Source organism: Tachyglossus aculeatus, chromosome X2 (genome assembly GCF_015852505.1).
Source record: "Tachyglossus aculeatus isolate mTacAcu1 chromosome X2, mTacAcu1.pri, whole genome shotgun sequence".
NCBI lineage: Eukaryota > Metazoa > Chordata > Mammalia > Monotremata > Tachyglossidae > Tachyglossus > Tachyglossus aculeatus.
Window position 1 is genome coordinate 21,887,885 of NC_052100.1, and position 15,784 is coordinate 21,903,668.

The 15,784-nt window shown below is 43.3% G+C and overlaps 1 protein-coding gene across 2 annotated transcripts in view; it reads right to left on the reverse strand.

The window, feature by feature from the left end:
- Window positions 1-15,784, reverse strand: part of FOCAD (focadhesin) — a 197,111-nt gene that overhangs the window by 44,940 nt on the left and 136,387 nt on the right. For both annotated transcript variants that reach the window (XM_038770570.1, XM_038770571.1), the window contains exons 24-27: window positions 10,422-10,463; window positions 8,969-9,077; window positions 8,064-8,180; window positions 5,705-5,943 (exon numbers count right to left, since the gene is read on the reverse strand). In XM_038770570.1, the coding sequence (XP_038626498.1) occupies window positions 5,705-5,943; window positions 8,064-8,180; window positions 8,969-9,077; window positions 10,422-10,463 (507 nt within the window). The remainder of the gene's footprint in view (window positions 1-5,704; window positions 5,944-8,063; window positions 8,181-8,968; window positions 9,078-10,421; window positions 10,464-15,784) is intronic.

The following is a 15,784-nucleotide window of genomic DNA, read 5'->3' on the forward strand; positions in this document are numbered from 1 at the left end:
TATTTGTTAAGCACTTACTATGTGCCAGGCACTGTACTAAGCACTGGGGTGGACACAAGCAAATCGGGTTGGACACAGTCCCTGACCCACCTGGGGCTCACAGTCTCATTCCCCATTTTCCAGATGAGGTAACTGAGGCACAGAGAAGTTGAGTAACTTGCCCAAGGTCACAGAGCAGACAAGTGGTGGAGCTGGGATCAGAATCCATGATCTTCTGATTCCCAGGCCCGGGTTCTATCCACTACACCACACAGGCATCCTGCTAGGACTGCTTGCATCTTGGGGCTGGTAGTAGGCAGGTGGCAGCAGCTAGGTACTTGAGGTGGAGCAGATCGGGATGGAGAGCCTCAGAAATTGGAGGACAGGAAAGGGACAAAAAAAAAAAAAGCCGTGGTGGGAAAGCAGCTGCAGAGGCTCAACAAAAGCCAGGGACAAAGTAGTGGAAAATATTATTTATTTTTTTAATGTATATTAATGTCTGTCTTCCCCTCTAGACTGGAAGCTCACTGTGGGCAGGGAATGTGTCTGTTGTTTTATTGAACTCTCCTGAGCACTTACTACAGTGCTTTGCACATAGTAAGCACTCAATAAATACGATTGAATGAATGAATAATAATAAGTGTATTATTTGTTAAGCACTTACTATGTGCCAGGCACTGTGCTAAGCGCTGGGGTAGATACAAGCAAATTGGGTTGGATGCTTTCCCTGTCCCACTTGGGACTTGCAGTCTTAATCCCCATTTTACAGATGAGGTAACTGAGGCCCAGCTGTGAGCCTGTTGTTGGGTAGGGACCGTCTCTATATGTTGCCAACTTGTACTTCCCAAATGCTTAGTACAGTGCTCTGCACACAGTAAGCGCTCAATAAATATGATTGAATGAATGAATGAAGTGACTTGCCCCAAGTCACGCAGCAGACAAGTGGTGGAGCTGGGATTAAAACCCAGGTCCTTCTAACTCCCAGGCCCATCCTGCCCCTGAATGGATGGGGGCTGTGACAAGCGGACAGCTCTGACTCAGCACTGAGGATAGCTGCTGCTGATCTGCTACTGTTGTTGAGATACAGAGAGACTCTAGTCCAAAACGGCCATCCCCCACCCCCACCCCCACCAAAAAATCAGATGTCTCCCTGCTACTCCCAGGGGTCAGAGCAAGCCACACTCAGCCACTCATAGCTCCAGGTTCCCCCAATCAAGTAGTTTTTTGCTGCAATGCAGCTCCCTGGTGCTTAATAACAGATAAATTGATCACACAGCGAATGGCCTAGTGGATAGAGTGCAGCCTAGGAGTCAAAAGGTCATCCCCACTCCGCCACTTGTCTGCTGTGTGGCCTTGGGCAAGTCGATTCACTTCTCTGTGCCTCAGTTACTTCATCTGTAAAATGGGGATTAAGACTATGAGCCCCATGAGGAACAGGGACTGTGTCCATCAAGACTTGCTTGTATCCACCCCAGTGTTTATTACAGTGCCTGGCACATAGTAAGGGTATAACAAATATCATTAATATTATTATTATTATTAAAAGCCAAACCCTTTTACAGGATTCCTTTGGTTTTGGGGTGCTATGGAGGAGCTGTTAGGGGAAGGTGGGGAAGCGGAGGATTCTGTAATGGAGAAAATTCAAGATTCAAGTACAACTCTGTTGTACTGTACTCTCCCAAGCACTTAATAAGGTGCTCTGCACACAGTAAGCACTCAATAAATTCCACTGATTAGACTGATCAGTGTGGGAACTCAAGGGCCAAAATTTATCTGTGAGTATAGTAAGATCTGAAGCTACTGTACTTGCACAGCAATAGGTGCAAAATAAGCTAATAGGGACCCAAGACACTTGAGTGAGTCAGGAATAAATGCTATGCACAGAGAGCTTTATTAGTTTTAGGCAGGCAACATGACAAAAACACCAAAAACCCAATTCTCTCAACACTAAGCCTCGGAAAAGCTCATCTGAGACCAATAAAAGGCAATAGAGCTTTGCGCAGGACCCGAATGGCTAGGCTTTCTTCTGCTGAGCCGCCAGGACTCTATTTTAGTCTTAAAATTTGATACTTTAAAACGCTGAAAAACAAGCCAGCCTGTGAAGCTCACTAGACTCTCAGTTATATGTGAAGGACTCGATGACCTGCCAACTACTTACACTTGCCAAGCACTTACAAATGTGTAAAAGCACCCTACTAAGCACTGGGGTAATTACAGAAAATCAACAAATCCTTTTCCTTTCAAATATCAGGTAGGTACTCCACAAGATAAGAAAGGTATCTGTGTTTACTTGTTTATCTCAAATTGGTTGTTCCAAATCCTTCCATGCCAAGGTTTCACACTTGGTGGGAGAGCAAAATCACAAAGAAAAGTCAGAATCCAAGGATTATATAGGTTGACACTGAAAAAAGGGTAACGGTGTCAAAACTGGCCTTTGAGTTTAGAGTGCAACCAGGGTGATTAGAGGGATGGATAAGTAGCTTGGCCCAGTGAAGAGAGCATCAGCCCGGGAGTGAGGAGACCTGGGTTCTAAACCCGGCTCCGCCACTTGCCTGCTGTGATCTTGGGCAAGTCACCTAACTTCTTGGTGCCTCAGTTCCCTCATTTGTAAAATGTGGTCCCATTCCTGTTCTCTCTCCCCCTTAGACTGTGAACACCATGTGGGACAGGGACTACACCTGATCTGATTGCACTGTATCTACCCCAGCACTTAGTACAGTGTTTAGCATGTAGTAAACACTTAATAATAATAATGACAATGGCATGTGTTAAGTTTCCGTATGAGGTTATCTCAAATAGGTTGGAACTCTTCAATCTGGCAAGAAGACAGCAGAGAGGGGACATTCATTCATTCATTCATTCGTATTTATTGAGCGCTTACTGTGTGCAGAGCACTGTACTAAGCGCTTGGGAAGTACAATTTGGCAACATATAGAGATGGTCCCTACCCAACAGTGGGCTCACAGTCTAGAAGGGGGAGACAGAGAACACAACAAAACATATTAACAAAACAAGTAGAATAAATATGTACAAGTAAAATAGAGTAATAAATACGTACAAACATATATACATATATACAGGTGCTGTGAGGAAGGGAAGGAGGTAAGGCGGGGGTGATGGAGAGGGGGAGGAGGGGGAGAAGAAGGAGGGGGCTCAGTCTGGGAAGGCCTCCTGGAGGAGGTGAGCTCTCAGTAGGGCTTTGAAGGGAGGAAGAGAGCTAGCTTGGCGGATGTGGGGAGGGAGGGCATTCCAGGACAGGGGGATGACGTGGGCTGGCGGTCGACAGCGGGACAGGCAAGAACGAGGCATGGTGAGGAGATTAGTGGCAGAGGAGCGGAGGGTGCGGGCTGGGCTGTAGAAGGAGAGAAGGGAGGTGATGTAGGAGGGGGAAGGTGATGGAGAGCCTTGAAGCCGACATGATTGAAGTCAACAAAGGGCAAATACACAATAGTTGCCCATCAAATGCCACAAAATCACAATGAGGGGGTACCTACTGAAGCCTGAAGATGATAGCTAGACTGTAAGCTTGTTGTGGGCAGGGAAGATGTCTGCTAACTCTGCATACTGTCCTCTCCCAAGTGCTTAGTACAGAGCTCTGCATATGGTAAGAGCTCAATAAATACCACTGATTGATTGATAGCTTCAAAATAAACAGAAGGGAATACTTCTTATAATAATTGCTAAAAATATGGAATCTATCACAGAAAGTTTGACAAGTCAAAAAGATCAATAGGCCCATGAGGGGTTTTGATAAATGCATGGTTGAGAAGTCCATAGTAGGTTACTAAAGAGAAGGTTAGGGAATGATAGAAGGCATATCCCTAAAAATTAGGGTGGATTTCAAGGAGGAGAGTCATCCCACAGTTCCTCTCAACACCCTGTCCCATGACTGGTGACAAAATAAAAAGATCTGGAAAAAGCATTTATCTGACTCAATAATGACATTTCTTATGTTCTTTCGAGGCGGTTAATACTAAATGGATACGCTGAACCTAATAGAAAATGGTTTGTGAACAGAAAGAGCTTTCACACAGTGGAGTTTTCCATCTTGGTCCTTGATATTACACGGGTTCTACTGGAAAGTTGGCAACCCCAAAAGTGCACTCAGAATCGACTGAGTAAAGCAGCCAGTGAAACATACACGGATTAAGTCTCCTTAACTCGGGATTACAAAACTTGATACAGAAGGAGTAAATAAAAGCAATATTTAAAACTAGGACATGTAGTTCTTGAGTGATTTAGTGCTGCACAATGCATGGATACAAAGGAAAATGATATGCTTTCCTGAAATACCATGAAACTTCAACAGGCAATTACGTTCTTTTTTCCATTTTACTATGACATTTAGTCTACAAGTGTAATTTTTGTTTCTGGGCAGTGCAAATACTAACAGAACCCTTTTACTACATGCAGTGCTCTAAACCTGAAGATTTTCACACACTCACCCCAAACATCCAAGTGGCATTCATGAACCTTGAAACTCGTGAAGCCGATTGGTTCTGAAAGACCAACATTTAAACTGGATCGGCAGCTACTACTAATGCCGTTGAGGAGCAAATCCATACTCATTGGAAGCAGTTCAATGGGACGTATAACCACCAGGGCTCTAACTGGCAGAATCTCTTCTACTTCCATCACTTTGGGTTTAGTGCATTAGGAAATGGAGAGAAAGGAGGAGCAGGGAGATATGCTCTCCTTTTATTTATTTATTCATTTATGTATATTAATGTCTGTCCACCCCCTCCAGCCTGTGAGCTCGTTGTGGGTAGGGAATGTATCTGTTTGTTGTTACATTGTACTCTCCCAAGTGCTTAGTACAGTGCTTTCCATGCAGTAAGTGATCAATAAATATGATTGAATGAATGAATGAATGAATGAATGAATGGTCCAGGGGCAAAGGGGGACTTCTACTTAGTAGCTTCTGAGGAGCCCTAAATAACTTTGGGGAAGTCATGAATAATAGATTCATAGCTCCCAGGAGCAATAATGGCTCTAATGCCATGACGTCTGGTACCCCAAAGGGCTCTGTAGGTGCTGGGGCTGATTCCAGCACTTAGTATAGTGCCTGGCACATAGTAAGTGCTTAACAAATACCATTATCATTATTATTATTATTGTTATTTATTATTCCCACAAGCCCCGGTAGAAATTGAACTGCAATAGAAAGGGAAAGAAAGTTGTTTAAGCCCAAAAAAGGCAGAAGTGTTGGTATTTTTTTATGGTATTCATTAAGGGCTTACTGTGTGTCAAGCACTGCTCTAAGTGCTGGGGCAGATATAGGTTAATCAGATTGGACACAGTTCCTGTCCTAAATGGGGATCACAGTCTAAGTACGAGAACTGGTACTGCATCCCCATTTCACAGATGAGGAAACTGAGGCACAGAGAAGTTAAATAACTTGCCCATGGTCATACAGCAGGCAGTTGGCAGAGCTGGGATTAGAATTTAGGTCCTCTGACTCCCAAGCCCCTGCTCTTTCCACTAGGCCATGCTGCTTCTTCAAGTTGGTATTTCCCTCAACTTGCCCCTCACCACAAAAGATTAGAAAACATTGGATTGCAAAATATAAAATGAAGTCCCAAAGTACAATGCAGTACAATTTAGTGAGCCCCATGTGGCCCAGAGAAGACCCAATTCTCTTGTATCTACCCCAGCACTTAGCGTAGTGCTTAAGCTCTTAACAAATGCCACGATTATTATGGAACCCAAGAGCAATTTAACCTACCTGACTTTTTCTTCACACAAACGAGCGAGAAACATCCCCAAAGCCAGGCCCACGTGGACTTGAACAGTTTGAGACTCATCAGCACCTGGTTTCCCAGGTAACCTGGCAGTCAGCATGTTCACTATTTCCTTAATCTTCTCCTTGAAAGATATAATGAAAACTGGCACCAAGAGAGCCAGCCCTATGGCAGCACAGGACTGGACAATGGCACTTGCTGTGTTTTCACCAGTGTAGGATTTCTAGGGTAAAGCCAAAGAAAAACAAGAGGTTTTACTTGTGAGGGGCATGGGGAAAGAGAAGAGGAAAAAAGTATTTACATTACAAAACATTTAAACAGGATTTCAAGTTATCTAAACTTTTCTCTTACAACAAAATGCACACATCTAGTGAACAGTTTATGCTCTTACTCACATTTGAACAATTTTCTAATTCAGTAAATGCCATTAAACAAACACCCTCCAAAAAGCTAGGCAGTTCAGCTTTATTGTTACTGATAATTTGGTTTCTTGATTATTAAAAAGGGTTTTAAAAAGTGCCTCTTTGGAAATGTCCAACTTTACTCCATAGCCACTGAATATGCACTTCAAGTGATATAACAGTGTTTTAATATTTGGCCTTCTCTCAGAAGAAGTAAACAGAAAGTAAACACTAGTAATCCATTCAAGGACAAATTGCTAATCCGCATTCTAAATATGATTCTGAAGTAGAGAGGAAAAAATGCTATAGTAGTAGAAGGGAGGTTTATGTTTAGTCTAGAGTTCTGACAATTTCTGGTGGGAATGCTTCCCAGAAGAAGGATTATTTACTACAAAGGGTTAATGTCTTTTAACCAAAAAGGAAGTTGAAATCCAAAAGCAAACTATATAAGAAGCAATTTAGTGAAGTTAAGGGAGGGGGGAGAAGTGCTCGCTCTAGGCAGGGAATGTGTCTGTTTATTGTTGTGTTGCACTCTCCCAAGCACTTCACACAGTGCTCTGCACACAGTAAGCGCCCAATAAATATGAATGAATGAATGAAAAGGGGGAGAAATGGATGTGGGAAAGGAAACTACTGAGCAGCAGAACATGAACTGCTTGTCCAAAAATCTCGTGATCATGAGATCTACTGTTTATTGTTGCGTTGCACTCTCCCGAGCACTTCATAGTGCTCTGCACACAGTAAGCACCCAATAAATACGAATGAATGAATGAAAAGGGGGAGAAATGGATGTGGGAAAGGAAACTACTGAGCAGCAGAACATGAACTGCTTGTCCAAACAGCTCGTGCTCGTGAGATCTACTAGACATGAGAGTCATTTGAAAATGCAGTCCAAGTGGCAAAAATAGCTCACCTACCACTTCTAACTGGGTTTTGCTTCAAATTTTCAGATCCACTGGAAAATCAGCCTTGTCACACAGCAGTAGAGCACTCAGAAGGTTTTCATTCAGTGCTCATTCTGGCCCTAAGCTTGCAATACCTCATGTAGAAGATTGAAGCCTGTGCTAAGTAATGTACGACGATAAACTACCTCATTATGATGAGACTACCACTCAAAGTGACCAGGATGCTAGAATACTGGGGATAACAGAGATGAATTTGGAAATAGGGCTTGTAAAAATAATGAGCAAAGGATAAAATACAAGCCACATTGGGAGAGTTACTTTTTACTGGTTTTCAAGAACCAAGAGGCATTAGAAATCTCATAGAGTATCTTGTTCTGGAAGGATTTTGAATTTAATGACCAGACCCACGGATGAGCATTTAGACAACTTTGCCAATACTAAATCACAAACAGCAACGAAGATAACGTTCAAATCATTAGAACGGGAGTGTCCCTGCTGAGCAAAGTCCACCTAGTAACCAGATTTTGCATTACCAAACGGTCCATTTTGATCCCTAAACTTTAGCTGCAAATTAGCTTCAGTCTCTGCTGAAGGCAAGGAGGTGAAGAGTACAGAGGAAAGACAAAAGGTAACTGAACTGCAGCGTTAATTCCCGTTCTCAGCTCCAGCACTGCTTGGTTTTATATATTTATCTAAACCAGCTGTAATCCTCCCCCTTCAGCCATCTGACCCAGGATCACCATTAATTCTCCGAACAATAGACGGTGATAGGGCAGATAGAATAATGCTATTGGAGAAATGCTGGCCCGGTATGAAACACAGCCAATAAGGAACCAGAAACCAAATCACAAGACACCCAGGTCTAGTTAGGATTAATCCACTGAGTCAAGCGCAGCAGAAACTGGATGACTGAGCAATGGACTGTTTCACTTTAAGAATATGACTGGTTGACTATGTAGTGACTAGATCAGCAAGAGGAGATTTTCTTAGACAGACTGAACACTTCTTTAAAATCATCTTTATATTTTCAAACGTACATGATAGAACCAAGAATACACTTGTCCCCTGGGGTGGTAATGACCATCTACAATAGTCAGGAGGGTCTCCACCACAATAGAAATCCACTGGATGGTGGGAAGAAAATCACGCTCAGCCTGCAGATAGGAAAGAACATAATGTCACAGTGGGAAGACAAAATAGCTCTTAATAATAATTGTCTTTTAAATTCCAAAACTACTCATCTGAATGTCTGTCTCCCAATTTAGACCGTAAGCTTCTTATGGGCAGGGATCACATCTACCAATTCTACTGTATTGCATTTTCCCAAGGACTAGTATCATCATCATCACCATCTTCAATAGTATTTATTGAGGGTTTACTGTGAGCAGAGCACTGTACTAAGCGCTTGGGAAAGTACGACACAACAGAATTTGTAAACACGTTTCCTACCCACAGTGACCCGACAGTCTAGTGGAGGAGGCAGACATTAATATAAATAAATTATAATATATAATTTATAGATATGTACTTAAGTGCTGTGGGGTTGACAGCGGGGCAAATATCAAATACCCAAAAGTCAGAGCTCCAAGGGCAAAGATGACACAGATGGGAGAGGGATAAACGGGGAAGGCCTCTTGGAGGAGATGATACTGTAGAACAGCCTCCGCACACAGTAAGCTCAATAAATACCACTAATTGACTGAATGTAAGAAGAGAAACAGGAGCCAAGGAGCATATAACTGCCAGGAAGATATGCCTGGATATAATGAAATTCAAAAACTTGGACTTGACTATGAGCAAGGCAATCACATGGGCATGGAAGGGACCCTCAGTAACCATCTAGGCAACTCTGGAGTTCAATACCCCACCCAATATCAGTCTTGCAAAGATGTTACGTTTCTACATTTTCACTAAGAGAAAAAGTGATACAAGACATCCTTACCTCTAGTCTGCGGTCAATTTCTGTGGATAGACTGCTTTCATACTTAGATACAACAATGATAAGACTGCTTAAGGCTAGGAGTGAGTTCCCTTTAACCACTGGATTGTCCCTATGAATGACAAAAATTATCAGTGAAAAACACTCAGGTACAACAAAGACATAGAGAAGATAAAGTACCAGCAAGAGTACTTACTGAGCACATACTGTGTGCAAGGTAGCCACTCCCCACCCGACCCCAACAGAACTTTACATACGTAACTTTAAACTCCATTGCTTCTTCCTACCTGTATGTTACTTTTCTATTAGTCTCCCTTGCTAGAATGCAAATAATGCCCAAACACCTTGAATGAACTCACTAGCTGACTGTTTCACTGACGTCTTAGGTTTGAACGGTTATTAACATAACAAAAGATTTCAAATGCATGCAATACACCATGACACTAATGAAGGGAGACTGAGTTTTCTCCTATGTTTTTTTGTTCTCTTTCCTCCTGCTATTGCAATTGGTTCTTTCCTTTGCCTTTTAAAACAGGCTTCCTTCCTTTTGATTTTTGAAAGCAATTTTTTCCAATAGAACCCTTAAAACTCTAAGATTATTTCTTATAAGGACATTTCTTTTCATTTGAAATTTTATTCCTTTTCCGTTCTTCTCGAGCAGCTGGAATTTACACTTAAATCCCCGGGATTTCTTTGACAATGAAACAGCTTTACTCAAGGCTTCCCTTTCCATATTCCATTGACAATTTTGCCAAAAACACATCAACAACATGCTTTTTGCTTCACAAAAATAAAAGAGTTGACAGGTGTGGCATTTCCCAGATACGAAATTCCCAGATATAGAGGCTTCAGCTAAATCCAAATTTTTTATTAAATTTAATGAAGCAGCCCAATGGGATTTCTCATACCTATATGTGTACATATCACCAACTTCCCCAGCCCAGAAACACACACCCCTGGTTTCATCCTCGAGATTTTGCTCTTGTTCAATTTTCACATTCAATCTACTGCCAAACCCTGCTGGTTCTTCCTACAGAACATCTCCATAAATGCCCCTCTTCCTCTCAACCCAAATTGCTCCCACCTTGGTACAAACTCTGGTCAGACCATTGCATCAGCCTCCTCACTGGTTTCCTTGCATCCAGCCTCTCCCCCACCCAATTATACTATACACTGTTGTACTAATCATCTTCTTGACGTTGTGCTTAGCACACATCTTTCCCCCCAACCAAACCTTGCACTGGCTTCCTTTCTCGTCCTGCAGCTAATAAAAACTCCTCATAATTCGTTTCAAGGCTCTCCACCAACTTGCCCCACTTTTCCCACCTCACTCCGTCCCAAAGACAAAGTTCTAGTTGCTCCTTGCTCTGCTCTGTTTTCACTGCTGTTGCCCCATTGTGGAATTCTGATTGATTGATATAACTGGGAAATGTGATATCTTATTGAAAAATCTTACTTTGAAGCCAACTTGATAACATCAGTGAGCATGTCTCTGACCCTGAAACAAAGAAAAAAAAATTAGTCCGGTTTACAATTCAGTAGGAACCTGTCCGTGACTCACCTCTAGCCAGCTAACCAATAAGAACTTTCTGGTCATGACAATCAGCTACTTGATGGTTCCAGTAGAAGGGGGAAGTGCTATAATGACAACCTAAAAAATGGGGCTCCATTTTTCCAGGCTTAAGCTGAGTTCCACAAAAAGCATCTCTCCCCTAATGGCTCTGTTCCAATTATGAATTTAAGAAAATCAAAGTCCAAAGTAATATGATCATCATATTTTACAGATACTTTTATGAGAAAATGTACTAACATCAATTTCCCCCTTGCCTAAAACTTCCCTACCCGCAGTTTCAACACTTTTGCCTCTCCTAAAGCACTTAAAGACTCACAACCCAACTACCTTCTTCTAGTTTTGCATTCCAATCAAGACCAGAGGAGGGACATAGGGAATTTTCTTATGTTGCAAATAGTTAACAATCCAATTACCTAGTCCTATGTTAAACTGTCAACAACTTCCTAAAAGATAGCTCTATCCTTCAAACAAAAAAGATAGCGTACACAAATATCACAGGCCTTTTCTTTTAAGTTTCAAGTCAGATTAAAGATTTAAGTAAGATTATGATGTCTGCTTATAATAACTTCATAAGATGGCATTTTCTGTAATGTATGATTGGTGACTTTTCATCTGCAAGGCTGAAGAAATAGGAGGCTATTTCCCTTCCATGTTAATAAGACACACATTACTTCTTTGGGCAGGGAAAACATCTACAATATTAAATTAGTCGTCAATGTCTCTTCAAAGGTTTACACGGGTTTTGCATTTCATTAAGAAAATCAAAACTGCACTGGCTTTAACCTTTCTGGATTGTTATTATGGCCGACAGACTTCTAGTGGATACATCGTAGCTATATCATATCACTGTGTACCGGCCTACCTTAAACATTCACTCATGTGGGGGCTGATCACTGTATATTCCTTTCACGTAACAGCGTGACTTGAACCTAAATAAATCTGGTGGCATTTACATAAAACTGCAATCTTGTCAGACTCTAGTTTTCCTTTTTTGAAGGTGACTGCACCATTTTCCTTATTGGCTTTGCACTATAGCCTTTCCAAATCACATCCTGCAATGAAGCTATTTTCAACTGTGACCTAGAGAGTTCTCTCTCTATTCCATCACTGAAAGTCAGGGAGCCCCCCAAACCCTATTTCTTTTGCTTAGAAATCTAAATATTCTAGGAAAGCAAGCCTCAATTTTACTTGTCAGATCAGCTCTCTTTCAGGACATCTGCCTGCCTCTTCCCTATCTACATGCCACCTTCACCAAATCCTATTTAAAGGGTGAAGAGTATAACATCTATATTTATTTATAATAAAAAGTAGAACATTTCAGGCTTTTAAATAAATAGTACATAAGAAAAAGGTGTAAATGGAATGCATGTAAAATATCGGTAATTCCACAGAAATCTTACCTACTAACTCTGTTGTACTTTCTCAAGCCCACAGTACACCGCTCTTCACAAAATACACACTCAATAAGGACAGCTGATTAACTGATATCCCTCTAAACTGTAAGCTTGTTATGGCCAGGGACCATGTCCGCTAATTCTGTTCTATCGTACTCTCCCAAGAGCTTAGTACAGTGCTTTGCACATAGAGAGAGCACGGGCTTGGGAGTCAGAGGTCATGGGTTCTAATCCCGCTCTGCCATTTATCTGCTGTGTGACCTTTGGCAAGTCACTTAACTTCTCTGTGCCTCAGTTCCTCATCTGTAAAATGGGGATTAAGACTGTGAGCCCCACAGGGGGCAGACTGATTATCTTGTATCAACCCCAGTGCTTAGAACAGTGCTTGGCACATAGTAAACACTTAACAAGTACCATTATTAATAAATACCACTGATTGATTGACTGAAAAACATTCATTAGAAATATTCATTTTCTTGGGGTCAAATACCAAACTGGGTGTAGAACCCGGCATACTGACCAACCACTCAATGACAGACAAGGAGCGAGAGAACTGAATTAAGAAGGTCAACACATCCTTTGGGAAACTGGTGAATAGGGTGTGGTGGCATAGCATTATTTAACCTACAGTTAAATAACTGTCTACAGTTGTGGGACTTGGATGCCACAAAGGCATCACATGCGGCTCCTTGACCAGTCCCATCAAGCACCATTTCCAGACCAAACTCGCTATCAAAAGGCAACATAAGACCATAGAATGGTGAAATTCTACAACAGAGTCTAGCTCCTCGCATCAAAGCGATGCTCACTTTAATAATAATAATGATGGCATTTATTAAGCACTTACTACGTGCAAAGCACTGTTCTAAGTGCTGGGGAGGTTACAAGGTGATCAGGTTGTCCCACGGGGGCTCACAGTCTTCATCCCCATTTTACAGATGAGGTAACTGAGGCCCAGAGAAGTTAAGTGACTTGCTCAAAGTCACACAGCTGACAATTGGTGGAGCCAGGATTTGAACCCCTGACCTCTGACTCCAAAGGCCGTGCTCTTTCCACTGAGCCACACTGCTTCTCACGTTAACACAGCTATACAGGGCAAGACATGTGAGGGAATAATAATGATGGTATTTGTTAAGCATTACTATGTGCCAAAGACTGTTCTAAGCGCTGGGGGAGTTACAAGGTGATCAGGTTGTCCCACATGTGGCTTACAGTCTTAATCCCCATTTTACAGATGAGGTAACCGAGGCACAGAGAAGTTAAGTGACTTGGCCAAGGTCACCCAGCAGACAAGTAGTAGAACTGGGATTAGAACCCACGTCCTCTGACACCCAAGCCCGCGCTATTTCCACTAAGCCACACTGCTTCTCTACGCACGAAGGCAATGTCTTCACACAGAGATGGAAACGCCTGATTAGCATACTTCATGCTGCTGCCCGGATTATCTTTGTCCAGAAACGCTCTGGACATATTACTCCCCTCCTCAGAAACCTCCAATGGCTACCGATCAATCTGCGCATCAGGCAGAAACTCCTCACCCTGGGCTTCAAGGCTCTCCATCACCTCGCCCCCTCCTACCTCACCTCCCTTCTCTCCTTCTACTGCCCAGCCCGCACCCTCCGCTCCTCCACCACTAATCTCCTCACTGTACCTCGCTCTCGCCTGTCCCGCCATCGACCCCCGGCCCACGTCATCCCCCGGGCCTGGAATGCCCTCCCTCTGCCCCTCCGCCATGCTAGCTCTCTTCCTCCCTTCAAGGCCCTGCTGAGAGCTCACCTCCTCCAGGAGGCCTTCCCAGACTGAGCCCCTTCTTTCCTCTCCCCCTCGCCCCCCTCCCCATCCCCCCGTCTTACCTCCTTCCCTTCCCCACAGCACCTGTATATATGTATATACAGTTGTACATATTTATTACTCTATTTATTTATTTATTTATTTATTTTACTTGTACATTTCTATCCTACTTATTTTATTTTGTTGGTATGTTTGGTTCTGTTCTCTGTCTCCCCCTTTTAGACTGTGAGCCCACTGTTGGGTAGGGACTGTCTCTATGTGATGCCAATTTGTACTTCCCAAGCGCTTAGTACAGTGCTCTGCACATAGTAAGCGCTCAATAAATACGATTGATTGATTGATTGATGGCAGGACAGCGAAACAACTGCTGCGCGGGGAGCTGAAGGGGAAAACCTAAAAGCAAGGGGGGCAGAGGAAGCGTTTTAGGTCCCTGTAAAAATTAGCCTCAGGCAATGCTGCATTGCCTGTCACTGAAGAGACACTGAAGTCACTGAAGAGAGACCAGCATGGCACACTATCAAGGAAGGAGTGGTTCTCTTGCAGCAAAAGCTTTGGATGGAATGAGAGATAAGGAGGCAAAAGAAGAAACAGCTTCAGGCACTACAATCATTAAAAACACCATCTCAGCAAGGGACAACCTTTTTCAATGCAAAATGTGGCCTGGACTGTAGGTCTCCCAGCAGCCTTTTAAACCACATATGCACTCACAGGTGAACTTGATCATCAGTGGTGTTGTATTTGAATATGAAGGACAACTACACAACCATACATAAATGTATAGCCCTAAGCAAAACAAAGCTCGTGTTCTTTAGTCCTCTCCTCAGTTCCTTGGGTGCTTTGGGTCTCTCATGAAGTTTCTTCAGAGCAGATACGAAAAACATGCAGTTCTACCTCTTGAAAACAAAACAAACAAGACGCTCCAAGCAGAAAATAGCATCCCTTCATCTTTACTTCAGAAAGAAAACACCCATTATTAGATAAAATCAATCAATCGTATTTATTGAGTGCTTACTGTGTGCAGAGCACTGTACTAAGTGCTTGGGAAATACAAGTTGGCAACATATAGAGACAGTCCCTACTCAACAGTGGGCTCACAGTCTAGAAGGGGGAGACAGAGAACAAAACCAAACATATTAACAAAATAAAATAAATAGAATAGATATGTACAAGTAAAATAAATAAATGGAGTAATAAATATGTACAAACATATATACATATATACAGGTGCTGTGGGAAAGGGAAGGAGGTAAGGGGGGGGATGCAGAGGGGAATGAAGGGGAGAGGAAGGAGGGGGCTCAGTCTGGGAAGGCCTCCTGGAGGAGGTGAGCTCTCAGTAGGGACTTGAAGGGAGGAAGAGAGCTAGCTTGGCGGATGGGCAGAGGGAGGGCATTCCAGGCCAGGGGGATGACGTGGGCCGGGGGTCGACGGCGGGACAGGCAAGAACGAGGCACGGTGAGGATTAGCGGCAGAGGAGCGGAGGGTGCGGGCTGGGCTGTAGAAGGAGAGAAGGGAGGTGAGGTAGGAGGGGGCGAGGTGATGGAGAGCCTTGAAGCCCAGGGTGAGGAGTTTCTGCCTGATGCACAGATTGATTGGTAGCCACTGGAGATTTTTGAGGAGGGGAGTAACATGCCCAGAGCGTTTCTGGACAAAGACAATCCGGGCAGCGGCGTGAAGTATGGATTGAAGTGGGGAGAGACACGAGGATGGGAGATCAGAGAGGAGGCTGATACAGTAGTCCAGATAGGATAGGATGAGAGCTTGAACGAGCAGGGTAGCGGTCTGGATGGAGAGGAAAGGGCGGATCTTGGCAATGTTGCGGAGCTGAGACTGGCAGGTTTTGCTGACGGCTTGGATGTGAGGGGTGAATGAGACAGCGGAGTCGAGGATGACACCAAGGTTGCGGGCTTGTGAGACAGGAAGGATGGTAGTGCCGTCAACAGTGATGGGAAAGTCAGGGAAAGGGCAGGGTTTGGGAGGGAAGACAAGGAGTTCAGTCTTGGACACGTTGAGTTTTAGATGGCGGGTGGACATCCAGATGGAGATGTCCTGAAGACAGGATGA